Source organism: Perissodus microlepis, chromosome 11 (assembly GCF_051167445.1).
Source record: "Perissodus microlepis isolate ML-2025 ecotype Zambia chromosome 11, ASM5116744v1, whole genome shotgun sequence".
Taxonomy (NCBI): domain Eukaryota; kingdom Metazoa; phylum Chordata; class Actinopteri; order Cichliformes; family Cichlidae; genus Perissodus; species Perissodus microlepis.
In genome coordinates this window covers 12715271-12737375 of record NC_140471.1, presented here as the reverse complement: position 1 = coordinate 12737375, position 22105 = coordinate 12715271, and the positions used below count along the sequence as shown (strand labels likewise).

Below are 22105 nucleotides of genomic sequence, written 5' to 3'. Positions count from 1 at the left end.
TTACAATGGAGGGTTGACAAACTGATCACGCAACAGTCCTCACAGGCAAACACTACTGTACTGGAAATGGTTCAGGCAGTCCAGATTATGGAAATGACTTTGAAGTTAGTGGAAATTTTACGTGTTTTGCATGATGGCTTTAAGTAGTTTGATCTTTCTGAAACCTGTTCAGCTTTTTCTGACTAAAATTCTGAATAAAGGGCAGTATGCAAGCATTTAAGTAGATTATTTAATCGCTTATATTAACGCACGCCTCATGCAGATGCAACAGTGTAATACGGATAGTGTCACAGATAGTTAAGGCATGTGAGAATAGCACTATAAATCATCGTCAGCACTGTTCATATAATTATCAGCATGCCTGTGGTTAGTTGCATTAATTTTCTCTTGGTGTGTGCATATTTTCATGTAAATATAATTAAGGTGTTTGCAGCTAATGGAAGGCGATGGTAAACCAAGATGATCACGATGAGTCTTTAGAATGTGCATAAATTTCCAAAATGTATTACTGCTTAACTTTATGCAAATACTTATTGTCCTGTAGTTTCTGTTCTGGTGTGCACTGTAGCCGCAGACCTGATATATTGTTCTGTATGTTGCTCATGCTTTAATATAAAACCTAAAAACGGAGCTTGCATGCAGCAGTGAAACTGTAAATTTTCAAATATGAGAACTACAGTATTTTTAGTGTTGGACTGTAATTTTACGTCATCTGTTGCTTGCAGAGTTTCTAGGCAAAGCAGCGCCGTGACAGGAGAAACTTTTCCTCAGTATGCAATTACTCCAGACAAAAATTCAAAACCACTTTATGCACATTTATTGCTTTATGTAAGCCATACAAATTATAGCCCCTCTTTACAGAGTTTACAAAGTGCTTTGGCAAACAAACCAAATAATACTCAGAAGGTAAAATCAGACGGCCAAACATTAGAGCCAGAAGAAATGGATGCAATTAAGTTAAAGCTTTGCTAGAATTAAATTAGCAAGAATAAAGATGCAAAATGCATAACAGATGATGAGAATAAATGATAAATACAAGCGGACGATTAAAGTCAAAGGAAACACAAATGACTAAATAAAACAAGGTGGTAGCCAGTAATGGACTGTGAAAGACATCACCTAACAACATCACATAAATGCAAGTTTATAAATATGTTTTTAAGAAGTGAGGAGATTATTATGGATTTTTCAAACCAGGTTTCCTCAGGCAGGTCACGACCAAGAGGGCCTGGCGCAAGCACGGCAACCTTTAGAATAACGTGTTAACTTTTTGAACAACGAAAGGTATCTAGGACTGCAAATTCAGGTCAACATATGATATGAAATGTACTTCGAGGCCAGAACCAGACTTGCTTTAAGGGCAGTCAGTAAAATAAAAAAAATCTATTATGAACATGTACCGGAATCCATTGGAGCGAAGCCTCGATTGGGGAGATGTTATGTGTGATGATCCCTCTGCTAAAGCCATCAAGAGGCCTTAGCTTCTGCGAATGGTTCGAGGGGTTTTTATGTGCTCACCAAAAATGGCGGAGTTGTATTGCAGACAAGGGGCTGCTATAAAAACATCTCTGTATTAAGAGAGTCACAATTCACAGTACGTGTCACGACAAGCCATTAAGTCTAACTCTCTGCAGATGCCCAACCAGACACGGATCAAGGCAACAGCACAAAACCATTTCTAAATCTTTAAGTGTTGCTTAGTAGTGACCTCTGTAATTGTGAATACACCAGTACTCCTAATATGATCTGGTGGTTTCAAACTGAGTTACCGAGTCAGCCAGTCCTTGGTCATAGTGGTGACCAAAACCCAGCAGTCACAACAGCTAGTTTAGAAATCCTTTGGCGAAATGGGAAAGCCTGCTAAAAGGACAGCCCATTCAGCAACCCTCAATTTAGACCTCTGTGCTAGAGTAGGTAGATGGAGACCAACTGAGTAAAAGGCACAAGAAAGCCTTGTTGGAGTTGGTCAAACTGCATTTAAAAAAACTCTGAGAAGTTGAAGAAAAAGATTCTCTGACCTGAAAAGTCAAAATCTGAAATAACTGGGCAGGACTCCAAACAAGTCTAAAAGAAAACACCGGGTATTTTATAAACTGCACAAGTAAAGAGATCAGAATACTCCGACATGACTGAGTGGGTTTCATTTGAACTACAGAAAGCTGAAGAATTGAATATTAAATAAATATGCACAAATTGTTATGGGAAATGTATGTGGCTCAGGTCAATTATGGTTACAGTGGAGATTGTTTCTGTGGTGTCAGTGCAGATATAGCGAGTTTAAGTGGGTTTAGGCTCAAATTTAAGTTGAGACGGTAATCTCTTTTTCGTAGCTTTCAACAAAATAAACAGATTGTGACGGGCTGAGAGACAAATATTGATTCCTTTAGACATTGTTAATAAAACTCAGAGCAGAGAGGAATGTAACTAAAACCATACAAAGCACGCTCCAGTCTTCCCACACACTAACATATTTATACAAACGCACAACAGTTACATCAGCACAAGTATGCACACTGCCAAAACATACACGGTTTTGGCAGTTCTTACGGGTATAGCTGTCATTTAAATAAACACTACGAATCTGTTTTCCCACAGTACATACTGCATTATGTAGCACCCAAACATTCATAAATGAAACAATACAACTCCACAGAGGGAAGTACAAGAGGGATACAACTTGAAGTAGAGCTCTGCAGTCTTGTGACGGTTGAACTTAAGAGGGTAGCAAGACATCCTGTTAAAAATGGAGCTCATAGGACGAGAGGGAAGTGGAATGCTGGTGGCGCTCTGTTTTGAGTCTTGTCAGCATGGCAGCATTGGAAAAACATGAAGGATGTGACGACATCACAGAAATGTGTAGGAGAGGGGCATGAAGTAAGGTCCCCAGGACTTGTACCAAGTACTGTCCAAACCTGGGATCACAGGTGACTTTCAGGTCATGGGTCTCAAGAGCAACACATTTGGTAGGAGGTGAAAGGTCAAAGATTAAGTCGGGATGGATTCAAAGACCTTGACTTCTCAAAGCTTGGAAAGTTTTAGATTCATAGTGGTCAGTTCTAGACGGGAATAGTTGTTTTCTGATTTAGTGTCAAGAAGGAAGTATACATCTAAGGTTTTTTTATTTATTTATTTATTTTTTATGCCATTTTAGTTGATTTGGAAGAGTTGTGAATCAGCCAAATAAATACCTTGTGTCAACCTGTGATCTGTAGAAGACGCTCTGTTGGCAAAGCTTTAGGCATAAAAGGGGAGGGATCTTTAAAAAAAGAAAAGCTTATAATTGGCGCTGGATCAAGTAACCCTGAATTCTCCTGTAGTTATGCTGCAATAGGCCTAGGCTGCTGGGAGCTTCCAGTGATACAATGAGTGTTACTTCTTCGCCTACCTTTTTTCACTCTGTGTTTATAAATCACTGCATTTAATCATTAGTTAAGCTCTGCCTCTCTTCCACAGTGTGTCTTTTGTCCTGTCTTCCTCTCCTCACCTGATGCCTGCCTCTCCCTTAACCTGGTTCTGTCAAAGGTTTCTTCCTGTTAAAAGGGAGTTTTTCCTTCCCACTGCTGCTAAATGCCTGCTCATAGGTCTTTACTTTACAATATGAAGCGCCTGGAGGTAACTGCTGCTTTGATTTGGCACTGTATAAATTGAATAGAATTGCATTGGATCTCAGCTCAGGAGGCTGCTCAGGTCATCCACAGGGGAACACTTCCTTGGCTCCACCTGTCAAAGTGTACCGGAGCAAGACACTGGAACAGCAAATTCCTCCTAAGGCCAAATGAAGCAACAAGTCTTTCACCCAGTCAGTCATAACTTAGCCCAACTTGATAGTTTTGTCAGTGGCACTGTCTTATTTGAAGTGTTCTTCTTGCAATGAGCAGGTGTCAAACACAAAGCTAGTAAGGAGCAGGAGCTAAATTCTCTAGCATATCTGTACAGCTCATAACAATAAAGGCGATGTTGCATATCACATTACATTTAGAAGGAGCAGCAACAATGAGGAGCCTATTATGTGTGAGATATGTGTAAACTTACTGAAGAGCCGTCTCCTCGTACTTGCAGTTTGTCAGACCTGTGATTCTTCACACCAACGAAGCCAGTTAAACACGCCAGTGCTGTACACTGATGCTTTCTGAGGTCTTTCTCTTTGTTTTGTTTTGAGCCTTCATACTTATCGCACATAACTAAGAGGTTACAACTAAAAGTTGAAATTAAATATGGATTAGTGTGAGCTGTTAATTTAAAGAGATTTTTTTGTAAAAAGGTAAAAACATTTCACTGAGGTTCACAAGTGCTGTTGACAGTACAAAAACCTGTTTGAGTGACACGCTGTCAATTTTGTTCCAGCAACCACTTGGAGAAGAGCCTTCAGCTCCTGATGGACAGAGTGGATGACATGAGCCAAGACATTGTCAAATATAACACCTACAGCCGCAACCTGAGCAAGCAGCAGCAGCAGAAGCACCAGGTAACTCTTGAATGCATGAATGCACCGTGACACACACACACACACACACACACACACACACACACACACACACACACACACACACAGAAACAGATGCACCTACAGCCACAGTCTCAGCAGGAAAACAGCAGGCAGATTTCTGTCAGACATGGGCACAACCAATTGCAGCTATAATCACAGCAGGCAAGCAGCAGAAGCACCAGGTATCAAACCCACCCCCACACACACGCACATGTAGGAATATGCTCCTGCAGGCTTATACATGTACATACTGAGGAGTCAAAGCAGGAACTACAATGTAAAAATGTTAAATAAGTGTCCTAGGTTCTGAGGCGGGATCAAGCAAGAAACGCTACCATATTCATGTTAAGTCGGCTCAAAATAATTTTGATTGAAAGTGCAGGATCTGTTACCTTCCGGTTGGATCTGGTAAGGTTCAGTTTTGTTGCTGAGTGTGATTTTGAGTCATGTTCACACTGACTTTCATCCCTGTGTGAAAAAACACAGCAGATTCTCGTGCGCGTGAATCTGCTGTGTGAAAAAACACAGCAGATTCTCGTGCACGTGATGCAGTTGTCATTGTAGAGGTTCAGACACAGAAAGCAGGAGGACAAAAAGATGAAGAATAAAAGATGAAACTTGTGTCACAAGTAAATTCAAGCAAAGGCACCGAGATCAGTTTGAAAGTGATTTCTCTTGTCTTGAGTTTGCACCAATTAGAGAATGACTAATGTTAATTTTGCAATATCTGTCATAGTGTTATCATCAGTCACCTCAGTTCAGTTACTGCTGTAGATCAGCAGGTTTTCAATTTCAGGCACCGTCATCCTCATCCTCCTCCTGTCAAGGAAGAGGTAATGTCCTTACTCACTGTAATACAGTCACAGCAATATTTCTCTTTAGGTACTTAAGAAGAGCAGGTTCAGAGGTTATGGAAAGCTGATACATATAAACCGAAAGCTGGCATTAGTAAACTGAGCCTTTCATCTGAAGTGAAAATCCTCTGTTTATATTTGTTGTCTGTAACAGCGAGACACATCACCAACTCAGACTTCATTTAAAAGCGTTTTGCAAAACACAAGCGCACTGTGACAAATGTACTGTGTGTGTAAAGGCTCACAGATGCACACGCCACCTCCAAGCACAAACTGGAGGCACGAAGCAAACCAGAACTAAACGCACTTGCACACAGACACACACAGAGTGAGCCTCATACCATCTGCAGCTACAACCTCGTCCAGATGCATCATAAACATCCGGCAAAACATACTATTGCTAACAGTCAGCGACTCTCACGGGCGCGCTGCTTGGGAAAGTGGAAGAGCGGAGGCACAGGTGACTCACTAATGTGCGCACAAACGTGCACCCACAGTAAAACCGGTCGCGCTATTTTGTCATTATTCAGCAAGTGGAAATGAGAAAATGTCTGAGGTATTAATGGCGATCGGGGCTGACTCATCAGCATCTTGGCCGACAGAAGAAAAAGCCAGAGCCAAGTTCACAGTCATTAGGCAGACCTCACAACAATCGTGCATCGGTGACCACAGCTCGTCCTCAGTACGCACACAACGAAAACGCACTCCTAGATTTATCCCCACGTATCCCCGGGCTATTCACCCACACTGCAGCCATTATGATCCATCATCCTCCCCACACTGACCTCCCCATCATCTCCAGCTCCCCGAAGCCCTGTACACCCCTATACCCAGACTCTCGTCATACACAATATCACACAGATGGGGCCTTTAATGGTGTCACCTTTTTTCATGTTTCACACGAGTCTCGACAATGAACAAATAACGCACAGAGAAGAAGAAAGCGTGCCGCTGTTAAAACCTTTCAGACATCTGCAGTATTTGCTCCATGTAATCTCGTGCTATTGACCCTGCTGCTTCCCGGACAAATGGAACCTTATTAATCATCATAGAAAGTTGCAAAAAGGCGTTCTGCTGAGAGGGCTCCATTTTTCATTTATAGCCCTCTGAATTGAGTAAATATCAGGTTCCCAGGAACAGTCTGCAGCCAAGTTAGTCTTTGTAACAGGAAATGTACATCTCACTTCTTTCAATTCATTCATTTTCTCTTTTTTCCCCACATCTGTTGAAAGCGAGGCGCACTTTTAAAGGAGGTTAGGTATGGTGCAGTGTGGTAATCTTATGAACTGAGGAATTGTCATTTATGGTTAACGATAGAAACGAAAGGGCTCCAATTAAAAGGTTTAACGTTATGTTATAGCCATGTAATGATTTTGTAAAAATTTAACAGAAAGCAAACACATTCAGCTAAATTTAAGAGAGACTGCATTTGGAAGCAAAATATGCTCAAAACGAAAATGAAGCCCATTGGGGCTTAGGGGGGGGCGTCTTCAGTAAAAATGACCTTTGACCTCTCGGTTAGGTTGGCGAAAGTCAGATGAGACCAGATAAAGTGCATGGTGAAGCAACAGTAATGAGACGTGGAGGTTGATGGAGCCCACTGGAAATGCAGAGCATGTAAAAGCATGCCGGAATAATTTATTTATTTTTATATATATTTTTAAAAAAACTCAAAGATGGACCTTAGCTGACGGGGACGAGAAGATAATTAGGCCTAAGCTGAAGAGAACGAGAGCACTGACACAAGCAGAAAAACGATTCTCAGCTAACAAGCGGCTCCAAATACTACAATATTCTCCGGAGAACAACTGTAAATTCATTGAAGGTCAATCCAAAATTCATTTACATGCTTCAAAGATTAATTTGTGGACATAATTAAGAGTCCCATTTCACTACATGGAGCAACAGTAAAATATTCTGTACCCTGCCAGACTCTTTATAGACGCTCGAATATTAAATTATTATATTCGATCTCTGTGGGTAAATAAAAACCAATTCCTTAATTGTGTTTAAGAGCATCTATTTTGCACACACAAACAGTGTGCTCTGGAAATGAGCTCGCCTCATGACATTCATTGTCAGACATATTTTCTGACAAACTCGGCACTCATGACAGGAAAAGAAGCCATCTGATCTACTGAGAGCATAATGTGGTTTATAATAAGTAGAATTTGAACCTGGTCTGTGTCTGTGCGGACCTCTACTTTGATTATACCACAAATGAAAATATTGGGCTGTCATAATGAAGCTTTACTCAGGAAAGCAGCACAATGCCAGAAAGGCATGTTCCCCAGCTGGGAGCACAGTGGTTCCAGCAGTTTTGCTGTAGTGGTGCTTTGGAAAGCTTGTGAAGGTTGAGGGTAAAATGAATATAGGAAAAATAAAATTCAGAGAAATCTGTCTGCAGGCTGTAAAAGAACTGCTGGGATAGGATTATTTTCTACCAAGACATCAAGCTCAAACATGAAGTCAAAGATACACAGTAGTCTAGACCCCATTTCAGTTCAGGCTTTGTAGTAGGACGGCTGTTCCCACACACATCACATAGAACTTGACAGAGATTGAGCAGTTTGTACAGAGAAACTGGGTGGTTGGGGGCGTGGCAGTCAAAGGTGCTTCTATTTTGCTGACTTAGCAAGGGATGCTTGTTTTTTTTTTCTTGGTAGGAAAAATTACTTTTTAAGGCATTGTATATCTATATTGAATACTGAGTAAGTTGGAGCATAAGAAAAAAAGTTGTTTCTAGAATTTGCATACAATTATGCATTAACATTTTGATTACACACAGTCATGCTGCGGTGCAGTGGCAGAGAAGTTTTATTTAAACAAATAGTTATATTTTTCATTTTCATATTGTTTATCTTAGCAATTTTTTTCAGCTTCAATCAACCATACAGGTGCGTTGTGGGATGTGCGGTTGAAGGCACTGCTCCCACTCACTTTTTATTCCTTTCCTTGACACAACCACTTCTTCCACCTGTGTGTCTGTCTGTCTCTCCTCCATCTTGCCAAATTAAGAAGGCTTTTAGGATCTCCAGAGACCCAGCACCTCACTGATTTACAAACTGTCAGCCCCCGACAAATCACTCCATCCCTGTCAGCACTTATAACTCTTCTGTTACTCTCTGTCTCTTACATCTCATCTCTCATCACTATGTTTCTCTACATCTCACTCACCTCTTACTGTTTGCATCGTCTCTTACTTTGTGCTCTCCTCTTTTATTTCTGTCATGTTACTTTGCATTTTCCTTGTTCTCACTTCACTTGTTTTTTCTTTAACTTTTGCTACTCCCACTCCTCCTCTTTCTCTGTTTCCCCTCTCTTTATGTTCTCACCCTGTCCTCGTCATCTCCGGCCCTTCCCATTCTCCCTTTCTGTCCACTTCTTTGATTTCTTCCCTCAATTCCCAACCCACATTTTCCATTTGCAATCTATCTTTTATTTTCATCCTCTCCTCTCCCGTGTCTGCCGTCACTAATGCCACGCCTCTCTGTCTCTGCATCGCTCCCTCCACAGTACCTCCAGAGGCGGCAGCAAGAGAACGCCCAGCGCCAGAGCAGAGGGGAGCCCCCGCTGCCTGAAGAGGACATAAGCAAACTATTCAAGCCCCCCCAGCCGCCACCACGCATGGACACGCTGCTCATTGCAGGTATGCACGCAAACACACACTCACACATCCTCCGAGTATAGTCATGACTCTCCATGACCACTGTAGAGCTCCCTCACCCCTCCCTCCAAACTCCATCAGCTGCCTCTGCTCCCCTCACAGGAGCTCAGGTTCTGTTTTGTAATTATCTCCGCCATTATCTCGAAATTACATTAATTTAAAGTTTATTGACTCAATCTCCATCTCGACCGCCCCTTTTCCCCGCCGCCGTCTCACGCTGTTCAGCTCTCCTCCGCCTCCCGACAACATTCTGATCCTTCCGTTTACTCCGACTCCACACTAATTCACTGTTTTGCTGTGCTGCTGTTTTCTCTCCCACCCCCGCCTGGTTGCGTGCACCGTCTGTGTACATGTGTGTGCGTGCGTGTTTGTCTGTACGTTTCTGTGGGCGCGTGTTTGTGTCTTTTGTGTGGGGGCGTGTGGATGCATGTGGTTACACTCCAACAGGGCAAATTAACAACTACTGCCAGAATGTGAAGGAATTCACCTCGCAGAACCTCGGGAAGCTGTTCATGGCAGAGGCTCTCCAAGGCCACAACTAGAGGAGAGACAGAAGGAGCAAGAGAGATGCAAACCCACCTTAATGATGCCCACAGGAGCAGCCTTCATTTTCAGTTTTTATTTTTTCCCTCTGAATTTATTTGTTGTTTTTTTATGTCTAGAACCACCCCAGACACAGAATTAACTTTGAACACTTGGTTTTGATTTAAATAAAAACTCTTGCATCTCAACATCTTCTCCGTCTCCTTCGTCTGTTATCGCAGTCGAGCTGTCTTTTGTTTTTGATGGAAATTGCAATTTCAGTTTCACTGTACAAAGATGATTGGTTTTGTACAGAATGTTTTTGTGCAGACTATTAATATGTGAGAACGGAGCTCTGCTTGAAAGTACAAACTAATTCCGCAGTACTTTGAGTTGTTTTTGCCACATGCTTTTCATCCGCAGTTCAAACATCAAGCAGGTGGAACCAATTATCAGTGGGTTCGCCTCGTGTTGGCGCACGTGGTGGGAAAACGACATTTTTTCATGTAAATAGAACTGCAACAGAAATATCAGTGAAAGCTGAGCGTTAAATGAAATGCCAGTTACATGACTTGCCCTCCCAACCCTCCTCTTTCTCACTGCACTCACAAAAAGTAGACATTTGTTTTCCTAAAGTGAAATTACACAACGCGCCATGCTCTGCCTTTCTTCTACAATGGCTGCAATTAGCATGAGTTTATTTTTAGAAGTCCCACAAGTGAAATCGGGCTTGTAGCAAAGATTATTTTGCTTGTTGAGTTTTCAGGGCAGCACTGCAGGTGTGCCAAATGACAAGACTGAGAATCTGTCATATATGCTGGGTGACATTCTCTATTTGATTATGTGTGTTGCCAAAGAAAAAACAAACTATTTGATTAGAGAAATTACCAACAAGGGAAAAAGTTCAGTGGTTTTGAATTTTATTCAGGAAAAAATAAAAGTTGATAAATCAGTTATGTTTCTGATTGTTGGGTCTTAAAAGGACTTATTTTATAATCCCACAGTGTTAAAGAAGACTTTTCTTATTTCTTGTCATGCACACTGAATAAATAAATGTTAATATCAATCAGCCAGCACATTTTACACACACTGTGCAAAACATTAGAACTTCCACATCTACATAACAAATAGTGACCTAACAAGTTCAGGCTGAAGCAATGCTTATAAATATACATATCGATATGTATGTCTGGTGTATATTCTTATGATTAAAACCTTCCAAGCAGAAATAGAAATAATATCAACAAACCTAAGCAGCGGTCACATGTAACCCTCAAGGATGAATTTGTGCCCATTCTTTTGATACATGTTGCAGTGGTGACTGCTCATATTACCCTGAGCTAAAGTTGATGCTTGAGGCTTCATTCTGTTCTAAACAATATGTTTCAGTTTTTTATTTCTACCCCTGGCTCTGTGTGATGTCATAGAGAGCAGACGGTCCTAATTTGGTTATCTCAGGCATGCAGCTCTGCCTGTAGGCACAAAGCCCCACCCACCTGATGGCCTGACCTTCTGTTTAGGAGGTGTGTCCAATCAGATGAAAGGAAGTGTAAGTGCGGTAAGGACTACACAAAGGCACAAGATGAGATACCGCAAGTTTATTTTGAACTGTGAGTCATGCAAAGCTACCCTGGAAATAAGAGTAATCAGTTCCCTTTAAGATGACGGTCACATTAAAAAAAAAAAACAATTCCAACCCCTTTTCTTTTTTTTCTTTTTTTTGTGCTTTTTTTAAAGCTTTATCCATCCATTGATCTTATCATGGAAACAGAGCAACATTTTCCTGACCAGCATTTTCAAGACCTGGTCAATAATTACTGAACTCAGGCAGAGGGATTGGAGTTCTTCGTGTGACCACTGAGGCAAAAGGAAATCGATGATCTTATTGAACCTACCTGACCACATCATACAAAGCACATACTCGTTGCTGCCCTCTGGGCATCACTTCGCTGTACCTGATTATAAACTCTATTCCTAGTTACTTGTTTCAACAGGATAAACCACTTAGTATCAATACTGCTTTCTATCCAGTCCTTAGTTTGGGGGGGGGGGAGAAAAGTTAATTAAAATGGAGTCTTACAGCCAGGCTGGCAGCTCGGTGAGGCAATATCTATTGAGATTAACGGTAAGGTCACTAAGATGACATTTCAGCCATGCATATTCTTACCTACACACATCCTAAACAGGTATATTGTTTAGGTTGTTTGCCACCAAAGTGTCAATGATGACGAATTAATAAATGTATTGTGCACACAGTACAGTGAAGGCGACAGTTATGGCGACTTTTGCAGCTTTTAATACATTAGACATCTGGGCAAGTACTAAATTGCAGTTGGTTTTAGTTTGGTGATCGAGGTGTGCTTGTTGACACGCGAGGCATCCTCCTCCACCTGCTTCAAAAGACACCGCGCTTACCTACGTGGTGCTTTCACGACAGCACTGTAAATCCGGCCTCCCAAAAACTATGAACTAACTCGCCTCAGTTTTCACGAGACAGGAACATATTTTGGGGAGGGGGGGCAGGCTTTCCTCTACTCTTCAGCCATTAAGAAGGTTTCATCCTTAGCCAAAACCTCACTTATAGGTTGACGGCGCATCCAGCATGTCTATCGTCATCTAAAGTCCCGTGAAGTGTCCTCGAGTTAAACTCAGAAACCTTAACATCTGCTAAATCCCTCTGTGTGAGAGCGTCAGCTAAACGCCTCAAATGTAACTATAAGCTGTTTCTGGTGTTGATCCTCTGCAGAGGTGTCACATTATCTCGGTACTTACTTGTGAAGTCATAAAAAGCGCAGCTCATTTGTGGAGCTTGTCGCCGGTGTCCACTCCACCCCAGCAACAGGGACGCTGAATGATTGGCTCTTCTTGCTTCATTTAATAAAGAGACTTGTCAGCGTGCGGTTCAGTGTATCATAATGACGCTGCGGCTCTATCTGCCTGCGCTCTCTGTTGTTCTTCCTCGACCTGTGGTTAAACAGCATCATCTAATTCAGCGGATGATGTTATTTAACTTGTCATCAGCCTCGCCTGGTCGAGTAATAACTTGTAGTGCTCCTGCTTGTCATCCGCACAGTGTCATTAACAATAATTACAAGTCAACCAACGTAATAAACGCTTATTGGAACAGCGACACTCGAGCCGGAAATGATTTCTTCCCCAAATCATAACATGTTTCCCTGACATGCAGGCAGGATGGGGAAATATTAATTCATAACAGAAGGCTCAGTTGATATTTATTAATTAAGGTATCTGCCACTTTGACAAGCACAGCTGTGCTTGTGATTGATGCGTCCTGTGATGTGCGGCATTTCTTCCTAGCAGGTATTGATTGGATTTTTGAAGCAGTGTCTCCTGAATCTGCATCGTTTGTAATTCTGAAGCTTCCTCTGTTGGGTGACATTGTCCTTGAGGGGCTGACTGGCCAGGGGAGGGTGGGGGCAACCTCCTGTGTCCCCAAACCCTGAGGTGTATGAGCAAATGATAAAACCTGAAAATGCCCTCAACAGATCCACTCGGATCGTGTGGCACCGCTGACCCCTGCAGAGTGCAAAGGCAGTGACAGAGGTTCAGATGGTATTTAAAGTGACAGTGTTTTGATTGTAGTGGAAAACAGTTTAGACTAAATCATGTAGTCACGGCAGGGCTCAAGGGCAATAGAGTGGAAGTGCAGGAGAGTCAAACTGGTGATGTGCTTCTACGTTACTCCACAGCAATATAAATCATTATAATCATTAACGGCTGGCTGAGTTGGTAAGCCAATATGGGTGCTAAAATATGTACTCTTTTAAGAGTTAACAGGGCATGACGGGGTCACATTCAAAGCCAAATGATGTGTTCCTGGAACTAACTTGTTTGTCAGTAACCCTTTAGTACATGAACTCGATAAATTGTGTTTAACACACTGTAAGCCTTTAGCACGTTTTAAAACCTGAACCCTTGACCTCTACAGTGAGTTGAGATGGTGCCTCTGCTATGCTGTGGGGGATTTTTGCTTCTATGGCTTTGATCCACTTGTCTTTTTAGAAGGAAATGTCATTGCACATCAATACAGATTCTGAATGATCACTGATATCATATGATGAAACACGTCTCTCCTAATGTCAGAGATGCCAATGCTTCCATCCATTAACCATACACCCCGTATGGTTAATGGATGGAAGCATTGGCATTGAGTGGTAAGTTGAGCATGAAAATGATGTGAAGCACATTTTGCAGCCACCAAATTGCAGTGTAACTAATTACCTATGATAAATATTAGTAGCAGTATAATGTCCTCATAAGTGGATATCAGGCGCTTGTAGAGCAAAATTGAGTATTTTGGTCTAAATAACCCAAAATGTGATGTCCACATATGTGGACGCCAGGTCCTAGGAGGTTAATAATGTGTGAGATGAACGTGCATTATGAGGTAAATATCCTCATTAAAGGCTGGATTCCAGTTGTAAACAGGTAACAGGTGTGCTACACCCTGGACAGATCACTGGTCTATCACAGAACCAACACAGTGATGCAGACAATCATACAATCTCACACTCACACTCCCACAGTCCAGATGTTTATGGACTGTGGGAGGAAGCCGGCGGACCTGAAGAGAAGCCACACAAGCATGGGTCAACCATACAGACTCCACAAAAAGTCCCCAGCCAGCCAGTAGATTCGAACCCAGGACCTTTCTGGGGTAAATGTCTAAGTAGTTCACAACCAAAGACAAAAACACTACAATAAAACGTTCCCAGTTACAATATTTGATGCATGAAATTTAAGGGGGAAAGTTCGGCTTGCAGTGAGGACAAAACACAAAGTCCATGACCATGGTTACCTGCCCCACAGGTCAGCTACACTCTCTGGTGCGCTCACAACTTCAGTAGGTATCAGCAGTTGTCCTCCTACACCCACTACCCTGTGCAGAGTAAGCCAGCTCTGCCTTCACCTTAAAGCATGTAGGCCCTGGTCTGCACAGAGGAAGAGCATGCAACGTGTTTTTAATCTAAAAAAATTCTGGATTATACAACATACCTGTTGCATAGTATGAATGGTAAGTAGACTGGTTCTTAAATAGCACTTAAATACCTGAACACTCATTTATACAAGCACTTTTTTCTATGCTTACATGCTTTCTATATTTTCATACTCCAATGGATGTATCGAAGAACAACTTGGGGTTACTTGAGGTTATGCAGATCGGAGCAGCCAGGGGTCAAACCACCAACCGTCTGACATGTTGATGGTCTGTTTTATCTCCTGAGCTACAGCCCCCCTAGGAAGACAAAAAGTAGGCTGGAGTAGAAGTGCAATCAGCTATGCCTCCCTTCAATTAAACTAGCCCAAGCCCAGCCATTGGCTCACAGCAGTACTGAAACACAGACACACAAAGCCTCTCCCAAATCAATGGCAAGTTCCCACAGCAAATATGGAGGTCACCTATTGTGCAAACCCTTTTACACTTGGTTTGCAATGTATTTTATACAGTTGTAGAACATATCTTGATATTATTGAATATGCTAATATTGTTCACTTCAGAAACGGACTGAAACAAACTGAGGTACATTCACACTTTGTTGTACTGAAGATACTTTTTCAAGGCACATATTGACGCACAATAAGCATCCAAGCCTATTCCAAGTTCAAATCAAACTCTCATAATATTAGGTTTTACATAATTGTGTAAAAAAACAGAACAAAAAAAAAAAAAACAACCCTTGGGTACTTTTATAATGTGAAGTGCCAATAAACAGAACACATCCCTGAGTGGTATTTTGAATTAAAATGTTATTATATGTGCTTACAACTAATTTGCAGTATGTAATACATTCACTGATTGTTTATATTTGCCTCTAAATGTTAAATGGGGTTAAAATAAACCTCACTTATTTTGCTTGTCATTTGTAATTATGTTGCCATTCGACAGAAGGTAATGAGTTATTTTTTCTGGAGCACATTCATTATGCCTACTTAACGTCCATCCATATGTTCATACACTTCACCTTTTGTTCCTACAGGGGGGTATTTCTGTGCACTTAAAAGTGCAGAGTTTCTTCTCCTTTGTGCTGCTTGTTTCTGAAATGTTCTCTGTTTGGAGAAAAACACACATGGAAACTCACAATATCAGCTGTTTTTGCGCTTTTCTCTCCTGCAATATCCTGCTCAATTGACCATGATACCGCTGTGAGTCGGTGAAGAGGAGAATGAGTTCTTCAAATATGAGGTAAAAAAAAAAAAATTACCCACACAAACACTGCACAAGCTGAGTCTGTGCTCTTCTGATGCATTGCTTAAACTTTTCCACCCTTAAAACCAAAAAGATTTTTTATTTCCTTCGCTAACGATTTGGTGGTTTTTCCTAGCTTATAGTGATGTCACTTTCCTCTTCAGTATTTGCGGGAATTAACCCAAACTGCATGTTTGAACTGAGCGAGGGAAGTTGAATGAGGGCTTCAGGTATGTAAACAGCCAGGCATTTTTGCATGCTGCAATAGGAGAAAATGCTTAATTAGGATTATGGGATTTGTCTCTGCACCTTCAGATTCCCGAAGAAGAGACTGGGAGATGTCAGAGGGATATAAGTTTGGTCTCATTTAATCAGCAAGTGTGGCCCGCGCAGCCCTGACCCCAATCGTAATTTATTACCGCTCGAGCACAAACACAAGCTCTTTCACCGCGCCTGCCGTCGCCCTGTCATTGGTGATAGAGAATCAGCTGGCTGAATATAATGAAACCAGTTATTTCCCTGTCAACTGTGAATAGTTTTTCCCTTATTTATTTATTTATTTTTACACTCTCTCTCTTTTTCTGCCATGGATATTGCCATGGCAACTGTAGATCCTGTATGGAGTTGTTGAGGATGTAAAGTAGTTCCTGTGGAAAAAAGAAAAAAAAAAAAAATCTTGCAAATCCCCAAAACAAGAGCAGTGGAGAGCAGATGCAGTCGTAGGAAGAGGTGTGGATATGGTTAGGGAATTTAGCATTTATGGGATTATTCACACGAGTCCACGGTCTGAATTCATTTCTTCACGTAACAGCGCTCTACCTGTCATTGAAGCAGCTTTGTATTTGCCTTATCTCTTTTTCTCCCCCTTCCTGGTCAATAGATGTTCACTCTGATTGGCAGCTGTATAGATTGAGCGCTGTGTTCTAGTTGCAATTCGTCTCTGCCTGCCACCCAATTCGACGGCTGTCACCCGGCAGTGGCACAAATCCCACAGGCCATTATGAGGCTGGTTTAATCCCCAGAACAGCAGCACCAGAAGCCTTTCAAGAAGGGTTTCGGAGCATGATACCCTGTCTGTCACATGCATCCGTGGGCTTCAGGCAAGGCTACAGTGCGTTGTTGTGATCCCACTCCATCACTAATGTCGTGTCTTATCCCCAGGCCACTAAGACAAATGTACTGGATGGTCCCCCTTGCTCAAGATCAGTCACATGTTGCTTGTAATCTTCTGCATGATACTTAGATTTGCTTGGTTGCTGCAAAATATAAATTGGGTTTTTATTCTTGTCAGAATTTTGCAGGTCACAAATTTGTTTTGTTGTTGTTGTTTTTTTTGAATGGACTGCCTTTTATTTTGTTATTTTGTAATGGTGGAAAACCTAATCTGTTTATTCATGTTTGAATGAAAGTGCAGCATACAGTTGATTTCTATTATATATAATTAACAAATCTCTCATGTTTGCACAGCATATATATGTAGTAGGCCTAATTAGCTTAGCTTAGCATAACTAAAAGACTTGACAGCTGCTCTTTTAAACTCTGATGTTTGAAAATATGAGCATCAAAAGTAAACAGATGAAAAAAAAAGATCACATGGTATCTGTATATTCATCAAACACAATACAACATGTTAATGTAATATCTGTGGGAGTACTGCTAGGTGGTATTTGACTGCTACATGAAGCTAATCAACTGCTTGCTCAATAAGCTCCAAAATTAGAATACAGACGACAGCGGTATGGATCTTCTCGTCAAACTACCAGCAGGAAAGTGACAGAGTGCCTATCTTAAATGCCATCTAGTTCCTTTAAAGCAGCAATAATCAATATTAGCTGTAATCAATGCTTTCCTTTTAACAGTGCCTTCCTAATGGCTAGTAGTATTTTAAAAGAGGTTTCATTATCACTGATTCTGAAAACTCCCTCAGCACCCTCAAGTTATTTTTTACCTCTTTTTAAAGATATTTTTCATAGCTCAAAAAGTGTTTGGAGATTCTTCAGTATGTGAAACACCAGAGTGCCGACATGCCCAAGACATCAAATGCTGTTGCTTTGTTAAAAGCTGTTGGTGTCACAAAGGTATGCACAAAGCTTCCTTTGGCATGGGTGACCCGACCATATACTGTGTTGCTGTTTTCACATGAACACCACAGCTCTGAACTTTCCTAGACCTCACAGAGTGCTTGCGAGAACACAAATGTCAGATGTAGCTGGTTTGAACACTAAACGCTCTTTAATCTGCCTGCTCTGCAGTATAAAGCCTGGCTGATGTCCAGTGTCCCAGCTAACAGCCCGGTGAATTTACAAGGACCATTTGGTGGTTCTCCGTCCTCCTGCATGCACTATTCACAAACCAATGAAACTGAAACTTTCCAGTACTGAGAGCGCAGCTGCTGTGAACAATCTGTCGTTTGCTTCACAAGAGCAAGAACAACTCGAGTCCTGACCTGATTCTCCTACAACTGTCCAGAGTTGGTGTGCAAAAACTGCAGACAAAACAATGGGACAATGAACATTTATTCCCACCCAGTGTTGACTGATTGGCTGGAAGGTCCAATTTAGGGTCATTAAACACCAATTTTAATGGCTGGAAATCATTTTAGGTGTTGCAGGCAAGTAAGAGAGAGACAGTTGTCAAGTTACTGTTTTGTTCTCAATAACTGAGCAACCATTCTCACTCAGTGCTCATGACATTTAACCTGTTCAAACTAATTAAACTGATATTTAACCCAACTGTGACTTTTAAACCAAACCAGTGCTAGAAGTATCGCCAGAAGTGTTGAATTAAACTCCGTCCTTTGTTTTTTATTTGCTTGCTTATCATTTTTTCTCTCTAATGAAGAAAATGAATGCAGTAATTATAATTCATGATCAGCTTCCCTTCGTTCCTTAAAGTCGGGAGATGCCAGGTCGCTCCAGGTACAGTGATTGATGCGATGCTTGTGACCTACAATAGACAGACCCACAATTAAAGCGCGACTTATCTCCCAGCTGTGACTCTCAAAGATAAATGCTGATAGCGCCCTCCCCTTTGATGTTCAATCATGCATCATCAATGCAGTGCACGCCTTGGCCTCGGCTTCTGTCCTCAGAATGACTGATGTGCATTTGAATATTTCTTTCCAGCAGGTAAACATTAACATTCAGTTCACCTATTCATTCTCTCCTCCTCACTCTTGGTTTAATGTAGTCTGTCTGTTTCATACAATGAAAAGCAGCACCTAATTTAAGAGCATTCTTTTTCACACCATATAGTGGCGAGACTAACATAATGAACATCCCTTTATTTCAGAATTATTCACCAATTTTTTTGAGATATAGACAGTTTTCCTTTTTTCGTACTTTTTGCTGTCTTTTATTTCTTATTGTTCACTTGGCTCTGACCTAAATAACCTAAGATTTGGAATTACTGCACTTGCCTGTAACATATTTTTCTTTAGTCTCAAACTCGGCTCACAGCGTATCTTGCCATTTGTTTTGCTCTCAGGACACATATTTGGACTCTAACAGCCAGTTTCCCACACATGGATTAAGCCTAGTTCTAAACTGAAAGGACAAATTCTATGAATACAATTTTTAGTCTAAGATTAGGCTTAATCTATGTCTGAGAAATTGAGCCTAAAAGTTTCTCTGCCAAGACAGGTTTAAGAACGTCTTCTTTCCTCAGGTAACTTCCATCAATACAACTTTTTTGTATTGATTTTGATGCATTCTGGGATTGTGGATTTTATTAGAGAGCCGCTTTTACTAGCAGATGGAGAATAATTTTCTAAGGCATTATCATCCTTGTGCTCTCTATTGACTATTCAGAGCCTGGAACCATGCAGTAGTAATGTTTTGACTCTGCTGTTGTACCTTTTCGCTTGTTTATCAGATTGTACTTGTTAGACTAGTGTGAGATGTCTTTTTTGTGCACATAGTCATCTTCGCTGATGCACCCTCCCAGGCATCGCCCATATCCTCCACAACCGCTCCATTAAATGGTGATAGCAGCATCCACGGAGGTGTTGACAGAATTCTCCGCTGGATTTTAGTTAGATTTAGGCGCTGATGCTGAAACCAGTCTGAGCTGCATTATGACTCAGACTCTTGGATAATCAACTTGACTGGAGAGCCGTGATGAGTCTACACGTTGTAAATGAAAAACCAGTTCACTCGATGCTTCTATGTTTATGTGATGATGTAATCCACACAATCCATTTGGTGGTTATTAAGAGTTTAAGAGAGAAAAGCACCAGTGCTGTAGGCCTGAGTTCAACAGAAACCACTCAAAGGGAAAACTCTGTATGATGATATATAATTTAAAGTGGTAAAACTGCACAATGAGTTTGAGAGTCTTTTGGGGAACACCACAGGATCCTATGATCTTCTATAACACTGAAGTGTTGAAAATGTTTTGAAAATCACTAAAATTGATTAATTAGTTGCATTCTGTAAAAATGTGATAAATGCTCCATTCGTGATCCCTTCTAGTTTCTCCCTCAGTGCTATTAATTATTTACTTTTGTTATCTAAGTCTGCTTTACCCGCTTCAACATGTGCACTCAGTGAACCAACCTATTTTGTTTGATCTCTTATCTGTGTTAAGAAAAATAACTCACAGTTGGCTTTTAGATTTTTTTAATGAATTTTCTTTAGTGCACTGATGTTGAAGAAAAGCTAATACTGCTTACTGATCTGTCTCTAAATATGTGCTTGACCCTTTTCACACAGGAGCAAACTCTGAGAGTGGCACCAGAGCAGCTGCCGCTGACCTTTTAACAGAATGAACTACCACATCATCTTCCAGCTGGGAAGACAATTACAGCAAATTGAAATGTTGCCATTTTAATTTTAAGCTTTCAATCATTTTTGTGATTTCTTTCCAAATGCATTCTGACTATAACAAATGGTAACGCCTGAGCCCTGAGCCTTATCGTTTCACGTCTACTTATTTCCTGTGAGCAAAGAAGGAAGCCCGCTGACATTCAGCCACATTATTTTGGCACAGTGATTCGTGGCCACCACCTGTGACTTGAACCACACATAATACAATGCACGGCAAATGCTGTGTCAACCACACCACAACACATACACACAGATGCCAAGTGAATTGCATGTTGAAACCCCGACCAGCGACAGAGATGGACAATCACGTGGACATCAGTAAACAAAGTGGCGAGTGGTGAACAGCTAGAACCGCACTTTCACTCTTTGCTACAATATCTTAATTCAATTTCTCCCCAGCCACCTGCAGGGAGATGCTGTACTACTGATGCAACTGCCAACCTGTTATGGAGGAAATGTGATAGAGAGGAAGCTTATGGAAGCCATAACTGGCTTTTTTTTAAGGCCATGATGGCCTGCAGGTAAGTGATTTACAGAAAATCAGGTTGATGCTGTTCAAACCCTCTGCCAGAGAGGCATGTTCCAAGGCCGGGCAGTAGTAAATCTTTTTCAAAGCGTCAGCATTTCCTTCCCTGCTTACCTTGGGCACTGCTGGAATAAATTCACACACAATTTTCGAACCTGAAATTGGTCATTTCTTGTGCGCCTCCTCACTCAAGGATCTCTAAAAATTGTCTGAGGGTGCTGTTTGCAGGCTTGTCTCGCTGTATTTGACCTGGCACCCGATCCATATACTCTGTAAAGAGAAATTTCTGAAACTTTCACCCATTTTAGAAGGAATTGGTTATGGTGCAGTGGGCTGATTTGACATGGTTTGTGCACAAAAAGGCAGCATATCTGATGTGTTCAAACTCACTACACACTGAGTTATATTTGTACACAGCGCTGTACACCTGAAGTGAGTGAAAATGTTGTCCAAACGCTGGATCAAATCCTAGCAAATTTGTGGACATGTACCTTTGAATGCAGGAGTTCATTTAAAAGACAGATGGCCTTGGAGAAATCTAGACAAATTACTGCAATAAACATAATCTGTTAAAAGCATGAGATGATGTACTACAGACTGTAAAAAAGATACAGGTGCTGAGAAATGGAAACTGCCACTCCTATTATTTCAGAATTACAAAAAAAGAAATTTGCAGAGTTGAGAACTGGCTTCTATGTGAAGTATCAGTGCTCAAAAATTATAAGTGACAACATTTGACCCCATCACTGACATGTTTGACTGTCTGGATGTCTGGTATAGTCCCGCATGCTGAAAATAAAAAGCCATAATAGTTGTGCATTTAAGCAGATTTTCTACAATTTACACATCTAAGCTTGCTGACTGCTTATCAGAATTAAACATCAAATACGACTCCTTTCCTTTCCTTAATGTTTAAAACCTGCTCAGCCCACCAGGAATTGAAATGAGAGGAAATAAAAAATGAAAATGTATGAGTTGTTACGCACAAGGATTGATATGTCAAGCCTGCACATAAC

At 41.2% G+C, this 22105-nt stretch overlaps 1 protein-coding gene across 1 annotated transcript in view; it reads left to right on the top strand.

Annotated features, from left to right (window-relative positions):
* LOC146377329 (eukaryotic translation initiation factor 3 subunit H) overlaps positions 1-9738 on the top strand; it is a 61401-nt gene extending 51663 nt beyond the window's left edge. The window contains exons 6-8 of the mRNA XM_084942770.1: positions 4345-4465; positions 8857-8989; positions 9455-9738. Coding sequence (XP_084798896.1) covers positions 4345-4465; positions 8857-8989; positions 9455-9549 — 349 coding nt within the window. The 3' untranslated portion in view covers positions 9550-9738. The remainder of the gene's footprint in view (positions 1-4344; positions 4466-8856; positions 8990-9454) is intronic.
* The last annotated feature ends 12367 nt before the right edge of the window (positions 9739-22105 follow it).